The sequence below is a fragment of the Condylura cristata genome, unplaced genomic scaffold, assembly GCF_000260355.1.
Source record: "Condylura cristata isolate star-nosed mole 26May11 unplaced genomic scaffold, ConCri1.0 scaffold00003, whole genome shotgun sequence".
In the NCBI taxonomy this organism is placed as follows: Eukaryota; Metazoa; Chordata; class Mammalia; order Eulipotyphla; family Talpidae; genus Condylura; species Condylura cristata.
In genome coordinates, this window is record NW_004567104.1 from 5,731,279 (window position 1) to 5,753,496 (window position 22,218).

General features: G+C 35.9%; 1 protein-coding gene across 1 annotated transcript in view; it reads right to left on the reverse strand.

The window, feature by feature from the left end:
* WDR49 (WD repeat domain 49) overlaps positions 1-22,218 on the reverse strand; it is a 155,407-nt gene that overhangs the window by 16,966 nt on the left and 116,223 nt on the right. The window contains exons 16-17 of the mRNA XM_004675382.1: positions 13,172-13,281; positions 11,250-11,393 (exon numbers count right to left, since the gene is read on the reverse strand). Of these exons, the coding sequence (XP_004675439.1) occupies positions 11,250-11,393; positions 13,172-13,281 (254 nt within the window). The remainder of the gene's footprint in view (positions 1-11,249; positions 11,394-13,171; positions 13,282-22,218) is intronic.

Sequence of the window (22,218 nt, forward strand, 5' to 3'; positions counted from 1 at the left end):
ACTTTCATCCCCAGCTGGCCATGGCACCGTAGACGTTGTCTATCTGGTCTGCTGTTCCCCTGAACAGTGTATTCAGTACATTTGCCTGCTTTAAACTCTATCTCTGGTGAATCCTCTCAATACCCCACCATGTCTCTAGCCTGCACTCTAGTTTTTGGATGCATAAATAAGTAAGACTTTTCTAAAACAAAATTAAGATCACAGTGATAAACCCACTCCAAAGTATGTGAATGAATCACATCAAAAAGAGTAGAAACCATGAGTGCTATCCAGGATGTGGGAAAGGGAAGCTTTCGACACTGGTGGCACAAATGTTAACAGGTATTGCCCTTCTGGAAAGTACTATGGAGGTTTCTCAGAAGGTTAAAATGGATTTGCCATGTGACCCAGTAATTCCACTCCTGAAAAATTCAGAAACACTAATTCAAAATGAAAGCTGAACACCCAGCTTTACTTCAGCACTATTTACAATAGCCAAACTATGGAAACAACCTAAGTGTCCCATTATATATGAACGGATCAAAAAGATATGATGCACATGTACATACATGTATGTGTGATACATGTAGGTGTACATGAATACACCACATGTATATACATACCTGTATGGTGTGCATGCGTATATATACCGTATATATTATACATGTGTGTATACATCTATATATGTGGTATACATATAGTGTGTACATATATATACATACAGAGAATTTAGAGAAACTAAATAAAGGGTTAGATAAAAAACAAGTTTAAAAACTAGTGCTTGAAAGCAGATTATAAGAATGAAGCATCTAGAAGGGGTAAGTGGGGAAAATGTAAGAGCAGAGTGAAAGCAGCACAGTAGACTATGGTGGTGGACCATGTGTCCGTGGTCAGTTGGTAGCAGATGCACCAACTGATGAGGAGAACCCTATATATGCAAAATGCCAACAATAACATAAGTTGACATTACCTCAATAAATAATAATAAATAAATAAAATACAGGCGCCTGCTTTGGGGCTACCTTGCTCCAGCTTAAGTGCATATTATAACCCACTGCCCACATTATGACACCAAGATTCTACCTGCTAAACCTAGGTTCTAGAGCAGCATCACCAATCTGCCATCAGTTTTGGTTTTCATCAAGCAACAATCAGGTAACAAAACACCAGTTTTAACAGAGTGATAAAGAATGATAAAAATGATATAATTGTTTTTCACTGACTTTTAAATGATGGTGGGTTTGCATATGGTTCATTACTAATCTATTAGATCATGTAGACTTAAGGCAATCTGATTCCCAAATTTAGAAAATTGTTTCAGAATTTTTTTTTAATCAAATTGCTGGGAGAAGAAAACTAGATGACCCACCAAATATTTAAATAAAATCCAGATAATAATTTTAAATAAATGAATGAATGAATGATGGTGATTTGAAACCTGATGAGCCTTTTCTTAAGATATTACTATTTAGAAGTTTTAGGTTTCCACTATATTAAGAATATATCAGAATATTTTCACTTCCTAAAATATCTTCTATGTTCCACCTATTCATTTTTTCTTCCCTCCTTTCCTGATAACCATGGGTATATTCTTGTCTCCATAGTATGGAATCATATGGTGTATATCTTATCATATTAACTTCGATGACTCAGTAATATACATTTATGTTTCTTCCATGTCTTTTCATGGCTTACAGCTCACTTCTCTTTGTGATGAAAAAATATTCTATTTCCTGAATGAACTACAGTTTGTTCATCTATTCACTTATTAAAGGATACCATAGCTGTTCCCAAGTATTGTAAGTAAAGCTGCTATAAACATCCATGTGCAGATTTTTGTGTGGCCATCAATTGTTAATGACTTTGCGTAAGTACTAAAATGGGCATTAGCAGATAGTATGTTAGGAGTAAGTTTGATTTTGTAAGAAATCAGCAACTGTCTTCCACAGTGACTGATTTTGCATTTCCACCACCAGCAGAGAGTCTCCACCCATTGTTCCTCATTCTCATCAGCATTTTGTGTCATTGGTGTTCTGGACTTTGGCCCTTCTAGTAGAAGTATACTGGTCTTTCTTTTGATATGCATTTCCCCTTTGACACATGAGATGAAGTGTCTGTGAACCTCTCTAAAATGTTTTTCATATATTAATGACTTGTGTTTTAGAGGCTTCAAATTCTGGGTACACGTGCATGATTCTGACTTCCAAGATGATTGAATACTATAATATAAATAAGGACATAAAATAATAGGAATTATTCCTACTTACAAAACATCTGAGTTTTTGTCCTCATCTAAGCATTTAATTACCTAAAATTTTCTGGTAAAATCTCTGATTTTACTTTAAATAAATATATTTATAAACACTTTCTTCCTGTTTTAATTATCTATACAAGTAAGAACATTTGCATAGTAACAGTAATTCTTTTTATTTAGCAGTACTAAATTTAAGATTATATTCTAAAGCAAAGATATACTGAACTAGAATTAATACAATTCTATATGTATGCTTTTTGCTTACATTTTAAGAACTTTAAATACAACTTTTACATTTCAGTAGAAAACTACCTATTACCTCTGTAAGCAAAAATGCCAGAGTCAGACTGCCTGTTGCTGCCAGAAGTCAATTGAACAGAGACAGGAATTGAATCTACAACATGCCTTTTATTGTCAGAAAGTGGGTGGCCTGAGAAAATGGAGGGTATAGCATATCAACAACCTGTTCTCTTATCTCAAGCCAGCCTGTTTTTAGTAAACTAAAGACAATTAACCTCTTGCCATAACAGCCTATCAGAGTTGGTGCCCTGGCCTGTGTCATGTCCCCACGGTTGTTGTCAACCCCTTGGTCTTCCTGACAGGTGCCTCCTGTTTCCCTAAGTCTGGGAAAAACATCCTGGGGTTGAGTGAACATGCAAATTACATCTCACTTATTAGAGGTTTAATTGACTAACTGGAGAACTCTTCTTTAGAGACTTTAACTTTGGTACCTACCTGCAAATTGGATTAGTTGTCATCTAGTTGCAAATTTTGATTCTTTCAGTTTTCTTCAATAACTGGCTATAGCTCCCTAAGCTAACTTTTACATTTTTCTATATCGAGTAAAAGTGAGAGCTAAAACATAATAGCCCAAACCTATAGTATTTCCTTTCTCTTGGGATCTCTAGAACCCCCAAATACTGAACTTTGCCATCCTAACAACACATGATTCACTGGTTTGGTAAGGGCCATGCCACCACTAATTCCTGAGAGACTATTTCTTTAAAGCCTGCTTTAACCTACCCAGGAGGTTTATGATTCACCTTCAGGTTGTTAAACAATGTGTGATTAGTTTTTGTCTAAAACTCTAGAGTGAGGACTGACAATGTTGAACTTAACTGAGTCCTCAGATATGTAAAAGTGAAGAAAGTAAAAAATATCCCCACAAAAACAGATAGCCAGCAGGGACCGGCCCTGTCCTATTCTGAGATAGATCCTCTCTGTCCTTTGCAATCTCCATAGGCTGATTGACCTGCCTGAATAACAATGCAGGCCTCCTTCCTGTTCTTTGATATGTTCTTTAAAATGAATTGTCTCCTTATCATAAATAGTCTGAATAAAATCATCTCTTTGATTATCCATTCATTTTGTCTTTGGCAGAATAACAACAAAACAATTGACCTGAGAGATCACAAGTGCAGCCTTTTCTCTACACTGGAAGTCTTCAAGATTTTACAGATACATTGTGAATAGATTCTGGGGAATTTATTGGCAAAAACTGATCCAGAGACATCTAAGTAGATTCCAGTTTTTTGAATAAGGCATATCAAAGAAAGGGTTTCAAGCTGTTTGAGAACCCCTGGGAATATCTTGGAAGCCAAAGAGAGAATGTGAAAGATGTTTCAACTTGAAAAGGAAAGAAAGGGAATACAAAAAGGACATTAAAAACCCAGGAGGTAAGACTAAAAAGTCACCTGGGGATTAAGAAGTATTTGAAAACTGTCCCAAGTTCCAAACTGATAGTTTAGAACATTGAAAGTAAGTCTGGCAAAATGCCTCTCATCATACAATTGCCAAATAACCTTCCACACACTGTAATTATTGAGTTCAAAGGAATGTGTATAAAATGCAGAGCAAAGATTTAAGGTAGACTCTATAATGATAGTGTGGAGGGGGAATATATTGGTAAGTGAGATTTTTGTAAAGTGCTCTTTTGTAGGAAGAGTTTTTAAAATTCAGCGTCAGTCTATAAAGGAGATGAACAATTTTAAATGAAAGTGATAAAAATAGGTAATGTAAGAAAAATGGCTGGTGGTAGAAATCAGCATAATAGACTACCTAAGGCATATGACTTCAACACTATTTAAACAAGGGATACTAGGTGTTGAAATACTTATAATGTGTATCTCTGTAAGTACATACATACATACATACATATATATATATACATATACATATATATATATATATATATTGTCTAGGCTTTCAAATTTTACTAGTCATGTGAGTCTGGGTAAGTTATTTAAACTCTTTATGTCTATGCCACAGGGTCTATTCCACAAACACTTTATATAGCAAATAGGAACAGTAATAACTTGAATACCATAGAGCTGTTTGGTGGAAAAATAGTAAACTTTATCAACAAAAAATCTACATAAAACTCTAATTGTCAAAATCTATGCTAAGTGCTTCACCAGGGTCTTTTCATTTAATATACACATTACAGAATGTGTCTATTAACACTGCTATGACGATGATAACTAATAAGAAGCCCATTTTTAGCTGAAAGAAATTGAAGCACAGAAAGTTTACTTGACTTTCTCAAGGTCATAGAGTTAGAATCTTGATCTGAAGTCAGACTTATGCTTGACATGTCATGCTCATACAGTCATTGTTTTAAATATTGTAAGTTTTACTCCCTCTTTAAATGGCAATGTCCAAAAAATCAATTTATCACCATTAAAATCTTATACATTTGTAGGAGTAATGCCTGAGATTGCAAAATTTACAACATAATGTTAAGGGTCAGGAGTGGATAAAAACCAATAAGGCAAGATCATGATTTCCCAGTGGCAACCAATGTGTTATCACTCATCCCCAAATTGACTCTTGACTGTCTGCTCCCTAGTAGTGGATGAGGGTCTGATGTTTCTGTTCGGAGGAGGTAATGGCAGGACTCTCCCAGCATTAAACTCCTACAGGGTCTTCCCCCACTCCAGAACCTGCAGTGTAGGTTTTGTTTCTCCAGAGCCCAGAGTCAGCAGCTTCCCTAGTTACCCTTTCAAGCTGATTTTGCAACAGGGAACACCAACCTGGTATCATCAGTGGATGATTTTCCACAATAGTCCCCAAGGCAAGAAGAGCAAAAGTCACCAGTGTGAGTCCTCTCTGTGAACAGCCCCTCCCCACCATAGCTTTGTGATGAGTTCTCTGTGAATGACTTCTTCTCCCACCCCTAAGGGAACTTCTATAAAGTTGCAACTTGCTATCCAGTGACACATAAATAATCTCTCTCCAACAAGTTCTTGTTTTTTTTTTTTTTTAAGCCCTGTGCTGAGTAGGCATCTTGCTCTTTAGATCTGCTCTTTCCATGTTCTTTAGCATTCTCTTCACTTCTTATGAGCCAATTTTCAACAGTGATAATATATTGCATTTAAATTCAAAGGAAAAATAAGTACATTTAAACATGAAATGAATTCTAAAACATGTTAGTATTGGGCATCTACTCCAGTTACCACTCTGTCTTTTCGTTCTGCTTTCATCAGTTGGGTTTTGTTGTTCTTGTTTCTGTATATGCCCCAAGGCACCCAGGCTATGACTATTCTGAAAACTAGCTCTTAATCATCGTTTCCTCCTATATTTCCTGTTTCAATGATCAATATTTTTACATTGTTTTTCAATATAGAAACCTGATAGTCACATATATCTTCACATCTCATTAGAGCATTTTTTTTTTTTAAATTCTATCTCCTTAACATTTGTCAAATTAGTTAGTTCCTTCTTAAGGTCTCCTTAAGTTCAAATTAACAACAGTTACCATTTAATGACTGCTTACTTAGTATGTGCCAGTCATTGCACTGAACTAATCATACAACTCCAAAAAGCAGCTATCATTGTCTTAATAACTGATTTAGAAATAAACAACTAGTAAAAGGCAAAGTAAGGATTCAAAAGAAGGTAGCTGGCTGCAAAGAAGAAGTTCCCATTACCAGAAAATTCGACTTAAGTCTAGTCCCATTTTAATACAACCACTACACATTTTCCGGAAAGATTTCTAAAATGAAAATCTGGTCATGCCACTATTCTATTTTAAACATTTCAACAGGAATTTTATTTCTCAATAATACTGAATAGGCAGTGGCAGGTCATCATTCTCACTGCACTAGGTAGGGAAAAAGAAAAATGGGTCAATACAAAAATGATATTTTTTAAGCTGTTAGAGGGCTATGGAAGCAAAAATTAGCAAATTAAAATTCCAGAGGTGAACTGTCTTAGATGAGCTGAAATTACTAAACATTTCCTTCACTATTGAGATTTATCATGTCTGGGCATTGCTAAGAAACAGCTCTACACAGACAGAGAGATTCTTCTAAAGAAAAGTAAAATAAAAAAAAAAAGGATTTGATGGCTATGTGGATTGGTGTGATTTATTGGAATCTAGAGAAATTACCAAATTATGACCAGTATTGTCCACAGGAATGGGCTTGAGAGAAAAAGTGATGTTTCCTGCAATTTTGAGGTACTTATGAGACAATATCTCTCCCAAAGGGAGAACTTTAAAACAGACTTTCGATATCAGAAGTATACTTAACTAAATTTATAATAGCATTCACCAAGCTAAATTCTTAATTACACTAAGATAATTAGCAAATCTCATGCTTTCTGCCAAACTAATGGTAATGGTGAGCTCTTTCTAGGAGGAAATAAGATGGAAGTTAGTATCTACAGATCTTTTATACAAAATTCATACAATAAAAATATCATACAATAAAAAATACAGAAACTATAGGATTTGGAAAATATGACCAATAGCTAAGAGGAAAAAAATAAATATAGAAACAGAACCCATCCAGATATTGTCTTTGGCAAGTAAAGACTGTAAAATAATACTATTGTAACTAAGTTAAAGAAATCAGAAAACTTGGACAAAAAGGGTGAGGCATGAGTAATTTCAACTGAGAATTAAATTCTCAAACGCACTCTAGAATTGAATATAGACATAGATATAGATATGCATATATTTGTATTTTATATGTATAAATATAAAATATGAAATTAAGAACTGATTACTTGGGTTCAAAAACAGACTAGCAAAAGAAGGGTTAGTGATTACAAAGACAAGTCAATATGAAATATCCAAATTGAAACCAAAGAAGATAAAATAGAAAGAACATAAGAAACATTTGTGATGTAATGAAAGTTTAACATGTCTAACTGCAATCTCAGAAAGACAGAAGAGAACAGAACCTGGAAACAAACCACATTTGCACGATGGCAAAGAACTGTCCAAAAATGAAGAAAGGTACATTCAAGAATCCCTATTAACAACAAAAATGTAAATACAGAGAAAAGTGTATGTATACACATAATGATAAAATTGCTGAAAACTAAGAAGAATTTTTTTTTTTATGTTACCAGCAAACAAAAAAGACATTGCATTCAAAGAAGCAACAAGGATACTAAGAGCTGGATTTTAAACAGAAACTATGGGAATAATGGTTTATTATCTTTATTTTTTTATGTTTACTGCAGTTTTACTCATAGTTACCAAAACTTGAACAGGACCCAGATGTCTTTTCATAAGTGAATGGATAAATAAATTAGATGTAAAACCTATAAAAAGGTTTATGGGAAGGAAGGTAAAGCCTCAAGAGAAAAAAAAAAAGGAAAAAGAATAATTTGTCATTTTGGAGTTTGGCTGTTGTTATCTCTTGCTTGATTCTTTCAAATAACATCCTCTTAAAAATATTTTTTTAAGCCCTAGGTACTTATTATCTATTCACCATAAACATGCTTTTGAGTCAATTTATCATTGGAACAACAGAGAATATAAGAATAGATGCAACTACACTATTGAGGTAAAATAAGAATGAGAATTCAGTATATGAAAAATACTGTAGAAATTCAAAATATTCTAACAGTGGAATAAGAGGAGCATTGACATATTTGTACCTGTTTTCTAGCACAATCTCTGGAAAACAAGGAAGGACAGGCATACAAGGTAGATAAGAAGGCCGCCTTTGCAGAGTCCTGAAAGGCTGCTGCTGTTCTCTGACTCCAGCCCCACTGGGAGGCACAGCTTGCCATATTTGTCTCCTTGACTGCAGGTCAAAGTAGATGATGACTTTCCCTACTCAATAGGCTTGCCCCCTTTGTCACTCCCCCTTCAATGAAAGAAATTTTCTGTGAAATATTTTCAGTCCCCCTCAAGTACACTGCAGGAGGGAGACCCTTCAAATTGCACATCTTGTTTAAAATTTTTAAAAACATTGGCAAGGGAAGTGTGTGATATATTAAGCTCATCAGCTCTTCTTTTAAAAAAATAAAAAAGATTTATTTATTTTTGCATATAGAACTGGGATGCAGGCCAGAGGTGCAGGGGTGGTGAGAGGATTCATCGGAGACAGAATAAGTTGTAGAACAGGCCGACTGACAAAGTACACTGCAGAGGGGAGCAGTGGGCAGGTTAGGAGAGGCTTGCCGCGCCATGTGGGTCACCTCTGGGGTGGGGATTGAACTTATGCTGAAGTGTCCATTGCTTCTTAGTGCTGTGTTTTAACCAACAGCACCACCAGGGAGGGCTCACATTGACTCTTGATTAACGTTTTACTCATATTCGTAACCTCCACTACTATGATAATGTCGCATCTAAAAACCCTGGTTAGGAAGCTTTGCTGATAACAGATCTTATATATGAGCACAGTTGAAGTACTTAAGTTTGTAGACAGCTTGTCCACACATACAGCAAGAGGCAATATCTGGGCTGCCAACTATCAGGGTGTCTTTCCCCTGAGTGAAGCTGGTATACCCACTGAAACCCATGTAGGAGCCCACATGCTGCAAACAACTCTGTTCAGTTACCAGTCCCAGGAGCTGCTGTTCAGGCCCAGTGCCAAGCCCAGCGCAGCCTGCAGCAGTGACTCATAGTATGACATTATATTGAAAGAGTTGGGGAAAAAAAAAAAAAAAACCTGCACCTAGACTTTTAAATTGAGTGAAAATTTCCTTCCAAAGCCAAAATAAAATCAGCACATTTTTCAGACACATAAAACTGTGGAAATTATTCACCAGGAGACCCATACTATAAGAAATGCTATAGGAAATTGTTCAGACTGAAGTCATCTCTTATAAACAACTTTGTATCATTTGGATTTCTGCCCATCTTTATCCCAAATGTGACATTTTCCCCATTAATTTCTTTATCTGGAGTGCCTTTTTTCCTCTCTCATTCTCTGAAGTCCTATTCATCCTAAGTCTCAGTCCAGATGTGACCTTAACACTGAATTCCTCCTTATGCTCCAGTCAGAGTTAATCTGACATCCTCCGTGTCATTTCCACAAAACATTACATGTGAAGTCAGGTGTCACATATTCTTCTGCCCTAAGGAATCTGGATCTGTTTCTCTCAAGTTGAAAGAACTTTTTAAAAAGGAGCTATTTTCACATGCAGAGAAGAAAAGTAAATGAAAATATTTAGATTAGAGCAAAGAAAAGCTAAAGAATATAAAAAAATAAAAGAAAAACATCACTTAAAAATTATATAGAAACCATGAAAACACTTTATATGAATTAATCCAAGAGAAAAAATTTCTCTGTGAAAGTCTTTTAAGGATTTCCATCTAGTTGTCCACTCCCACATCTCCACATACACATCCTCTATTTTTAATATTATTTTAAAATTTATTTATTTATGCATACAAGAACTAGCTTACAGAGCAGAAGTGTGAAAGAGTGAGAAGGTTCACCAGAGACAGAATAGGGAGCAGAACAGGCAGATCAAGTGAAACACACTGCAGAGGGGAGGGACAGGAGATGTCGGCTACGCCACGTAGGTCAGCTCCCTGGCTGAGGATCGAACTGGAGCTGCAGTGTCTGCGGACAACCCCACAATGCTGCACTCTAACTCCTTGCCCCACTAGAGAGGCCCATACACATCCTCTTTGACAAAAATACAAATCAGGCCCTCCCTGGTGGCGCAGCGGGTTAAAGCACAGCAGTGAGAATCTGAAGCCACTTCCGCATGAGTTCGATTCCCGCCTGCCGCCTGCCCTGGAGGAGACCACATGGCGAGCCAGACCTCTCCTGACCCGCCCACTGCTTCCCTCAGCAGTGTACTTCGTAGATCTGCCTGTTCTGCTCCCCACTCAGTCTCTGGTGAAGCCTCTCACCGCCCCTGAGCCTCTGGCCTGTACCCCAGTTCTGTATGCACAAATAAATAAATAAATCTTTAAAAAAAAAAATACAAATCATCTGTAACTGGAGAATTTTCCTGCCTCAATGTATATGATCCCTGATATCAGCAGGGTCTCATACCACTGAGGAGAATCGTTTTGTGTTCTCGCTATTGCCTCTCCAGTTGTGATAATTCCCTCTCACTTAGATCTGCCTCAGTTCTGATTGTGTTCCATCTTGATTTGCTTATGTGTACACATTGTGTGTTTGTACTGCCCTGACTCTGTATATAAGAGTCACTCTTTGCCTATAGGATATTCACACAGAAATTCGTCAAACACTTAAACTCAGAAGCCCATAACAGTTTGAAAAAATAAAACATTTCTTTGTACATCTTGTTTCCAAATCTTCAGAGATCATTCACTTACATTTTCTAAGCTGTCTTGTCCTCTTATTGTATTAATTTTTTACTGCAGTTGGAAGTTTCTAAGATAATACAGTTTGTGTAGCATCTATTTATAGCGCTTCACATGAAAAGAATAAAATGGATTGTTAGAGATTCTGTTCTAAAGCAGTCTTATGATGTTCCTTTCTCTGGCATCAGTTTTGAAAATTAATATTATTTGGAGAGAAAGGTTCTCATGCATGGCAGACTCATAAAACAAATTCACATCATTCTGACTTCAGAAAAAATAAAAAATTTACTTTCTATATATTTCAGTCTGATGGCTGTCCTTTCTGAGAGCAGAGATGAACAGCTGAGCCATAAATCTTAACAGCCACAGCACACTTAATTTCCTTGCAATCTATATGACAAACAAGTGTTATTTTCATACTTTTTTGTTTTGATTGGTTGAGTTTCATGGAGAGAGATAGTGGAAGTGCTATGATGTCTGAGAACTTACATTCAGAAAATGATGGAAGCTCTGGAATTTGGGGACAATCTTCTGGCTCTTCCCTAAAATATTTCTCAGGGTCTAGAAGAAATGCTGGTTTAGTCACTTCAGGCAGTTCGTTCAGGATTCCAATGCGTAATGACCTAAATGCACCTTTGCAACAGCAGGTGTTAGTGGAGGATAAAGAAAAAGTACAGTATCATTAATTTCTCAGAAAGATCTAGCATATGCCCAAGTAAACTTTTTTTAAATTTAACCTTACTGTTACTTGACTCATACAGCTGCAGTGATCAGCAAACCCTATAAACACAGCTGCGCAAGATAAATCCGTGGGCCTTTTATTCAAAGAAACTAAAAGGAACTCAAGACTTTCCATTCATTTATTCTTTATTTTGTATTCTTTTGCTATTTTCCCTTAAAAATGAGTATTCAGCAGTTTTGGAAAAGGTCCAGTTTCTCTTTTATCTACAGGAAAATTGTATCATTTTGTGAAATGAAGTCTTTTTATGTTTTAAGTGTTTAACAATGCATTTGCAGGTACTTTTATTTTTTTTTGATAGAATATAAACCAAAGCTGTTTCATTGTATTTGTTATGCACACAATAAGATGATGCAAAGGAAAAGTCTTTTAATCATGCCCTTAACAGCCAAGTCTTTGACAAAGTGAAATGTTTTATTTGTGCTTCAGAGGACAAATGGATAATGAAATAGAAGTGTACAAAAGTTTAACACAAGATGTGATGTTATGTTTGTTTGTTAACTCTGCCTCACTGTGTTTCTGTCACCACGATGGTTCAGTACCTGTGGAAAGTAAACTAATATATATTCAGCACCTGACATGTAATAAGTCATGTGCTGTGTTATTAGTTCTCAAATCTTGACAGGCATCAGAATCTCCTGGCGAGCTTGCTAACACATGGACTGATATTTATCACCCTCATCTCAGGTGAGATAAAGTGAGGATGGAACCCCAGATTTTGCTTTTTTAAATTCAGGTGGTTATGATGCTGTCAGACCAGGGAACACACTTTGAGGACCATTCTGGCATAGTAAACCAAAAGAAATATCTTTACAACCTATAAAACATCATTAAGTTTTTCTGACAGACAAGGAAACTGAGGTTCTAGATACTTTAATAACTGAAGTTCACATGTCTGGGAAATGGCAGACTATGGACATATACTCAATTACTGTTTTACTCCAAAGGTCATGCTCCAAAGTATAATAATAGTAATAGTAATAACAATAGTGATACTAATAAAAATGTATTAAAAGCATATCAGATGCCAACCATATGTTCTGAGAGCTTCACCTGTATTATACCACCCTGACCAAAAACAAAAAAAATGGGTTAGATTTGTTTATACATGCATTGAGTGTTAAAAAACAATTATCATTTAACATATATCATTTGACAAAATTTCATCAGAAATTCTAAAATTAAGTATATGACCTACTAAATAATAATGACACTTGGGTATAAATCTAAAAAGATGGGTAGTATGAAATATTCTCATTATATGATGAAGTTTTAGGAATAGTTTTCACTCCATTTACAAATAATACATTTTTGCACAATGATTTTCCTGTTTCAAATACTTTTTGTTGTTAGGCATCAACAAAATCAATACATTGTTCTGTGTGACTTCAGATTTCCTAAAAACAAACACAATTTTTATTCATTTCATCTCTTAAATACATGTGCTTCTTAGACATTACATTTCAGCCACAATTTGTTGTATACCCCTGAACAAGTCTCTTGTTATTTCTAAGTCTCAATTTGCTACTTTGTTCCATGAAGATCCCAGAACCTTGCCTTCACATCTATTAAGGAATGTCAAAATTTCAGGTATAAGAGTAGATAGCTATCATATCCATACCAATATGTTAAATAATATCATTATAAAAATATATCAACAGGGGTTACTTACTAGATGATGCTTGTATAACTTCATCATTGAAATGTTTGTGTGTTTTTTTCTTATAGATATTTCGTTCCTTATATTTCTTAACTAAACTTATGGCTTCTATTGGTTTGACACTGAAAGAAAATGATTCATGCTGAAATACCCCCAAAGGAAAGTTAGATATTTTCTAGCTATAAATACATACTTAATTTGACCAAAGAAAATTCTACTCTATGGGTATAAGTAGTGGTATTTGCCTATTTCAATCAAGATTTATCTTTGAATAAAATGACTGCTGGATAGGTAACAATATAAAAGAATGAGAGGCCAGTAAGCTAGTTAACAAAAGTTATGTCCTCATAACAAGTGGAAGGTCAGAGGAAAAACTATACAGAAGAAATTCCATAGAAATACAAACATATTATTCTTGCTCTGTATGTAAATTTCATGGACTAGTCAGAAGTAAACATCAGTAGCATGTGTCAAAAGTTATTTTTTCCAGTGCTAGTAATATAGACAAAACGAAAAAATATATATTTGTTACTTTTAAGCTCCATATTTAATCTGTACTCAAACTTCAGTTTCAGGCTATGAAATAGGATGTCATCAATAAAATATAGAAAGTAAAATCACTTTCTACCTATAAATAATTCCAGTCAGAAAAACAGAAAATTATATCAAATACATCAAAAACTTTCATTGTCCTATACCTCAAACTCAGCAGCTACAAGTTGTGTTGTGAAGAATCATATCATTGTTGGGAGCATCAGATTAGTAAACATACCTGCCCTCTACAAAATCCAGGCTGGTGAAGCCTTGGCTACACCTCCCTTCTTCCTTCCCTTACATCCTTAGCCCTTTCATGCTTCCTGCTCTCTCAATCCCTGACTTTTATTCCCAATTCTGTTTATTTTTGTGTGTGTGTGTGTGTGTAACTTGAGATGTTTTCTATGCTCTCAGCTTCAATTTTCTCCTCAATATAATTTAATTGTGTGGTCTTAAAGGAAAAAAAAAATGGATGAAAGTTAGTGACATGCCTGATAAATAATAGGATCAATAAATGCTAATTTTCTTCTTCCTTTCCCCTGTTCTATTTTGACTGTACCTCACAAATTCAAATGAGTTTAAAATATCAATACAAAGGAAATTAAGTCTATATATCTCAAATATAAGATGATATTTAGATGAACTCAATATAGCAATTTATTGACTGCCTTTTTGTACATAAATACACCTCACATTTTAGAGTAGTTTTAGATTTATAGAAAAGCTGTGAAGATAGTAAAGAGTCCTTGTAAACCCATCACCCAAATTTCCCTATTGTTACCATGTCATATTACTATTTGTCACAATTAAGAAATCAATATTGACCTATGACTACCACTAAACTCAGGATTTTTGTAAGATTTTTTCAGCTTTTTCTTAAATTTACTTTCTTTCCTATGATACCACATATATTTAGTGGTCTGTTATAATTTCTCAGACTTTCCCTGTTAATCACAACCTTGACAAATTTGAAGAATACCTGTCAAATATTTTTGGCCTTCAATTTAGGATTGTCTAATATTTTTTTCATAGTTTGATAGAGTTATGTTGGCAGAAGATAACAGAGATGAAGTCCTATTCTCATCACATTTTAATCAAGGGTACAGGCTATCACCCTGACTTTACACTGTCAATGCTATTTTATCACCTGGCCAAGGTTGTTCTTGCCAGGTTTCTCTTCAAGATTACTTTTTCTCTTCCTTTCTATATGCTTCTTTTTGGAAGCAAGTTTCCAAGTTCATGTTTCAGGGGGAAAGAGGAGAGGAATAAACACTATATTTCAAGTGAGGGAAAATATTGATAGGGCTATCAGGGAGCTCTAGCCATCCAAAATCAGTGCTCAATAAAGGACATGTCTCTGCCTGAGTTCTTTACCCACATGCACAATTGCAAAACCACTCAGGTTCAGGGAAAAAACAATAATGAGGTTTAATTCATAAACAGGGGAAACAAGGAATTACTACAGCCACAAATGGCTATATATCTCACCCCAGACAGAGTCTACAGTGTTCAAGAGGCTTCTTCTCAAAGATGGGAGAAACACTACACGACATCCACCGCAGGAACATCTTTAAAGATACAACATCCAAAGCAAGGATAGTGAAGGCAAGCATAAACAGCTGGGACTGCGTCAAGTTAAAGAGCTTCTATACAGCAAAAGAGATATTTTGAAAAACAAACAGACATCCCACTGATTGGGCGAAAATTTTCTCACACAATACTAATGATAAAGGAATGATCATAAGCCCTCGCTGGTGGTGCAAGAGGTTAGGATGCAGCACTGGAAGCTGGCAGCAGCTACTTCAGTGCAAGTTAAATCCATGGCCCCAGAGGTGATCCAAATGGCACAGCAGACCACTCTTGTCTTGCCCGCTGCTCCCCTCAGCGGTGTACTTCATCAGTCTCCCTGTTCTACTCCCCACTCTGTCTCTGGTGAATCCTCTGCCTCTGCACCTCTGGCCTATACTCCAGTTCTGTATGAATAAATAAATAAATCTTAAAAAACTATTGATCACAAAGATATACAAAGTGCTGATGAAACTCAACAAAAAATAAGGTAAATAACCCATCAAAAAATGGGCAGAAGAGCTAAAAAGACACTTCTCTAAAGAGGATATTCTGATGGCCAACAAGCATATGAAAAAATGTTCAACATTACTTGTAATAAGGGAGATGCAAATTAAAACCACAATGAGATACCACCTCACCCCAGTGAGAATGGCACATCTTCAAACAACTAGCAACAACAAATGTTGGCGAGGATGTGGAGAAAAAGGAACTCTCCTGCACTGCTGGTAGGAATGCAAACTAGTACAACCACTATGGAAAGATGTTTGGAGGTTTCTCAGACTGCTAACCATGGAGCTTCCCTATGACCCAGCAATCCCACTCCTAGGTATCTACCCAAAAGACACAAAAACACTGATTGAAAAAGATACTTGTACCCCCATGTTTATTGCTGCTTTATTTACAATTGGAAAAACATGGAAGCAGCCCAAATACCCAAAATAAATGACTGGATTTAAACAATGTGGTACATACACACAATGGAATAGTACTCCACAATCAAAAAAGATAAATTCATGCCTTTTTCAGCAACATGGATGGAACTTGAAGGGATCAGGCTTAGTGAAATAAGCCAGAAAGAAATAGAACAATAGCTAATGGATTCACTAATAGCAGGAGTTTAAGGGACCAGGGGAAAAATTTAAATAAAATAAAAGCAATTGTAATAAAGAAAAAAACAACAAACAACTATATACCAGAGATAATTTACCAGGCTGGCGTGGGGAATGGGTTCAAAAATGGGTAGGAAACGTGCACAGGACTATGGTAATGGCACATGGGTGAACTGGTAGTGAGAAATCCATGGGGATTTCAACCAAGATGGAAAAAGGCACAAAATGAAGAATGATGTAAAAATAAATTTAAATAAATAACAAGAGGCTGCTTCTGCAAGAGAGCACATTCCTGCCCAATAAGGTCTGGAGCACTTGGCAGCGTGAGGCACCCACGGGTGGGCCACTAAGACCATGCCACAGCAGGCCACAGCAACAGTCTGAAAATCAGAGTAAACATCAGCGGATGCAGTTTATTGGAGAAAACAGTGGCAGCAGCAGCAGGAGATGATGGAGATCAGATAAGCCTTTGGCCCACCAACAACAACAGCTCAGGAGACACGAGGCCTGGGGCCCTGATGTTTGCTTCCTTTCTCAAGGGAGCAACGGCAACAAGACCAGAGACAGTTTTAACCACCCCGTTAACTACAAAACTTTTCAGCTTCTTTCTTCTGAGGCCAGTCACCAGGACTATTTCTTTCTTCTCAAAGTCAGATACCAAATGCAAAGACACTAGCCTGGAGATCAGTGTTTTGGGGGATTGCAGGATCCCTCTTCTGCTTCCTTTAGCCCTTTCACAGAGCTTCCTCCTTCATTGATATCTCCAAACTGGATCACTCGAATTGGCCCTTTCAACCTGATTCCCAGTGAAGGCAGGAATGCTCACATGCAGCAGCCTTTGCTACTAGCAAAAAACACACTACATTTTTCACAGTTCCCACTCCCAGGCAGGGGCCTTAAAAAGCCAGTCTTGCACTGCAGTTTATACTACAGACCCTTGGTAACATTATCATCCCAAGTTATTTGTAATTATTGGGCTTTTTTTGGGGGGGAAGGGGTAATAAAAAAAAAACAGAGGGCAGGCGTTTGGCTTCATATGGCTTCTCCTATGAATTTAGTTCGATTTAGCCTTTTGAAGACAAGAATTATGTTGTCCTTAGAGTTACTTTAAGATACTAAGAAAATTTGTAAAATAAGATATTAGTGATAAATTCAGAAAGACACAGAATAATGCAGTTAGGGTTTTCAATTATTACATTAAGAATACATCATTTTTCCCCCAAAAATTGTTGTTGAGATAAACTAAAGTGAAAATTGTTGAGCGCCTCCAAGAAATAAGATTTTTCTTTTGGCTGATTAATACCAGGACTTGATTTTTACCAAACAGGTCTGTACCACTTTCTGCTTTTAGACGATTTTCTTGCTTTACTTCTCATCCAGTGGAATTTAAATTAAATATATTTTGTATAAAACAGAAGACTGCATATCTCCAGGGAATATGGTGACAATTCAAGAGTTAAACATATGAAAATCTTAAAAGAGTATGTGGAGTATGGTAGGAACTCAGTAAGTATTGATCATTGTCACTTTAAGCAGGAAGAAAACAATACTTTTCGCTCAAAGCATGGGGTTCCAAATACCATTATAGCCAGTTGTAACAGTCCTGGGGACTATCAAAATGATCAAATGGAAAACAAGGAGATGAGTCACCTCATCAAATAATAATTTGCTCTATAATGATGATAATTTTACCTAAAGGTTTAACTTTCTGTCAGGCTTGAGTTCCCTGCCCTCAATGGTGGTCTAAAAATATTACCAACAGGGCCCTGCCTGATGGTGCAGTGGTTTAAAGCACAGCACTAAGAAACTTCAGCATGAGTTCAATCCCTGTCCTGGAGGTGATCCAGTGGAAAACCCCTTCCGATCCACCTTCTGTTCCCTTCAGCAGTGTATTTCATCAGCCGGCCTGTTCTGCTCCCCACTCTGTCTCTGGTGAATCCTCTCACCACCCCTGCACCACTGGCCTACACCCAGTTTTGTATGCATAAATAAATAAATCTTTTTAAAAAAATGTTACCAACAATAAGATAATTTGACAGTAAGGGAATAAAGGAGGAGCACTGAAGAAGAAAGCAGAGAGAAAGAGGAGGAAAAGGAGAAGAGAAAGGCCACATTCACATAACTTTTACTGGTTTATTGTTATAAATGTTCTATTTTTATTTTGTTATTGCTTTAATCTCTTTCTGTGCCTAATTTAGATGTATGTGTAAGGATACATATGCTACATATGTAGGATTCAGTACTACCTTTAATTAGGCATCTACTTAATGCCTTAGATATTATACCTAGTTGATGAGAGACTACACATATTTATAAATTAAATTTTAAAAAATTGTGTAGACATTTATTTTCATTTTTTATGCATGGATGTATGATATTTACTGCAGATTATTGGCAAAAGTAGACTGTCAAGCCCCCAAAGTTTTATGCCGCATACAGTGTTATTTAAAATGAGTTTTTAATGTTTTATTTATTTTTATAATGGTCCATAAATTTTCTAACATAATTTCTCATGTATGATCTACTATCAGAATAATTAGATAACCTATAGCAAATAAATAACACCAAGTGTCATTTCCCGCTTAACAGTAATATGGAATTTAGAATATCATAATTATTTCACCAGCCTAAGAAACATTAATCTTCAGTATATTCAGCCTTATAAAAAGTTATTTAGAACTTAGTGGAAAGTTGTTTCATTTTCCAACTGATTCTTTTATCTTAGTTTCTAAAATGTAAAATTTTATTCTTTCCCTATAACTTATTTATTTATTTATTTATTTATTTATTTATTTATTTATGCATACAGAACTGGGGTACAGGCCAGAGGTGCAAGGGTGGTGAGAGGATTCACCAGAGACAGAACGGGGAGCAGAACAGGCCAACTGACAACGTACACTGCTGAGGGGAGTACCTGGCAGGCCAGGAGAGGTCTGTGGCGCCATGTGGATCACCTCCGGGGAAGGGGATTGAACTCATGCTGAAGTGGCTTTAGCTTCTTAGTGCTGTGCGTTAACCCACTGTGCCAACAACCAATTATTAATGGTAACCAAAAATAAATCTATCAGATAAATAGGAGGTGGCAGACCTGTCCTTTTTGCTCTAAAATACTAATAAAAATCAAAAAGATTTTATTTCTGCGAATAAGTGTTCTGAATCTGACATTAGCCCATTTTGTGATTGAGTGGTCATTGCAGAGAAGGCCATCTGCAGAGTGGCGCCTCCCATAGAATTATTCATGAAGCAGCTGTGTTAGGCTTTTCTGAAGATTTCTTGAAGAATTGGACTAAGAGACTCTTTCTACTTTGTCATGAAATTATTGAAAAACTAATAAACTTGCTCACAATGAGCAAGTGAGTCAATTTAAAACAGTGGTAAGTTACTATGGCAACAGTTTTAAGACAAAAACATCCAGCAACATCCAGTCATCGTGGTTCAAGACAGTCATCTCCATGCACTTGCTGGCAGGAAAGACCACTGCTGGGAAGGGAGTATAGTAAAATGACCCAAAAACTGAATCTACTGACTCGGCCACTACACTTCATAGAATTTATTCTAATGATGAAGTCAGTTGGGTATTCTTATAGATACACAAGAAGGTACTGAAAGAAATATTCTGCCAGATAAATCTGTTCCTTAAATATCTCCATGAGGCCCTCATGGAGGGCTGGTGGAGAAACGGGTTAAGATGCAGCCCTGCAAGCTAGCACAGTCACTTCAGTGTAAGTTTGATCCCCAGCCTAAAGGTGAACCCCATGGCGTGACAGACCTCTCCTGTCTGGCCAGCTGCTCCCCTCAGCAGTGAACTTCATCAGTTGGCCTGCTCCCCACTCTGTCACTGGTGAAGACTCTCACTGCCCCTGTACCTTTGGCTTGTACCCCAGTTCTGTATACATAAGTAAAATAAATCTTAAAAAAAAAATCTCCATGAAAAACTCAGAGAGTCATTAAGAATATTGATGTCCATGGAGAGTCCCATTAATAATTATGGAAAAATAGTAGTTGTATGGTTTTGAGCGATTAAAACCTGATTATAGACTATGTGTTCAAAGTCCATATTTTAATAAAATGCACTTTGGGGCCCTCCCTGGTGGTGCAGCGGGTTAAAGCACTGCACTAAGAAGCTTAAGCCAATTCCGCATGAGTTCGATCCCCGCCTGCCCCGGAGGAGATCCACATGGCGTGGCAGACCTCTCTTGGCCCACCCGCTGCTCCCCTCAGCACTGTACTTCGTTGATCTGCCTGTTCTGCTCCCCATTCGATTCCTGGTGAATCCTCTCACCCTCTGCATCTCTGGCCTGTACCGCAGTTCTGTATGAATAAATAAATAAATCTTTTAAAAAAATGCACTTTTGTCTATTTGTTTAAATATACCTAAAACAAGTCCCGTAGAGTTGTTTTAATGCTAAGTGTTAGCAATAGTTTCCATCTTTTACTTCTTGCTTATCTTTAATTTCAAATTTTCCCCTAATGGACACATATTATTTGAAGGCTGGAACTGGATTTTTAGTGGTGAACTTAATGTATGTGCACATGTTGATTCTTGATGGCATTACATAATTTATATATACCTGAACTTTATATAATCCTATAATGTGATATTACATTAATAAAAGTATTAAATTGGAAAAGTAAATATTTTAAGATTATATTGTCCAAACACTGTCCATATTTTGTAGATAATTTTTCTAAGAAAAATAATTTTGTGTGAGTCTAGAAGCTACACTGCTATATACATTAAGAAAAGTGCATTTTTTGTTCAAGGTTTAAACCTTCAATTTGGTTCCTCCGGTTTTTGGTTTTAAACTTCCAAAGGTAAATAAAAAGAATTCTCCAAAAAACAAAGAAAGGAAAAACCAACCGGAACAAAAATTTAAAACAATTTTTTGGTTTATTTAATTTGTTCCGTTTCTCCCATTTTCATTGGCTATTTGTTTTGTTTCTCTATGTTCTTTACTGTGTTCTTTCCTCCATTACAACTGCATTTTTCTTCCTCTGATCTTTTTAAATTCTTTAAAGAAATAAATATGTATTTTCAATCATATTTTTGTATGTGGACAAGAATTAACTTGATTCTCTCATTGAATATATTAATCTAATTAAGAAAATGATTCATTCTTCAGAATAATTTTTTTGGGAAAAATAAGGTGTCATCTCTTCAAGATTCAACAGAATTCATAAAAGACATTACACTTTTGACAACTATAATAGCCCTTTTATGTTCTCCCCATGGGATTCCTTGTCATGTTCCTGGGAAAAGCAAGGGTTGTACCAGACGGGCTAATTCTAAGGATTCATTTTTCAAACATTTTCTTTCAATTAGTTCATAATTCCTAAATGGCATTATTCTATGCTACTTCACTTTTACAGTCCTAAATATCCTATACCTCTGAATCATATACAATGTTGTAAACCAATGCTAGCTCAAAATTAAAAATGTTTCAGAACAGTCAGCTGAATTAAATTAAAATGTGAATTTTAAAGATGTATTTTATGATGCATTGTCTTTTGAAAGATGTAGTATAGTAGACACAATTTTATCTCTTTGATAGAAACCTTCCCAACACCTAACGAACATTTAATCAGTATGAGGACTCACTCTGTTTTAGTCTTATGTACCTTGGATGGTAGACTACAAAGCGCTAGATTTAAGAGATACCTGTAATTTTAAGAGCCTACATACCATCATTAATTTTCATAACACCAATAAGGAAATAAGAAGAGATAAAAGTGAAGAAAAAGAAATATTTAAAATAGTTAAGACAAAGATGAATTAAAATAATAATTGATATTTTCATGGGGACTGGGAAATTAGTAATTTGGTTGAAATATTCTTAAACAAGAATC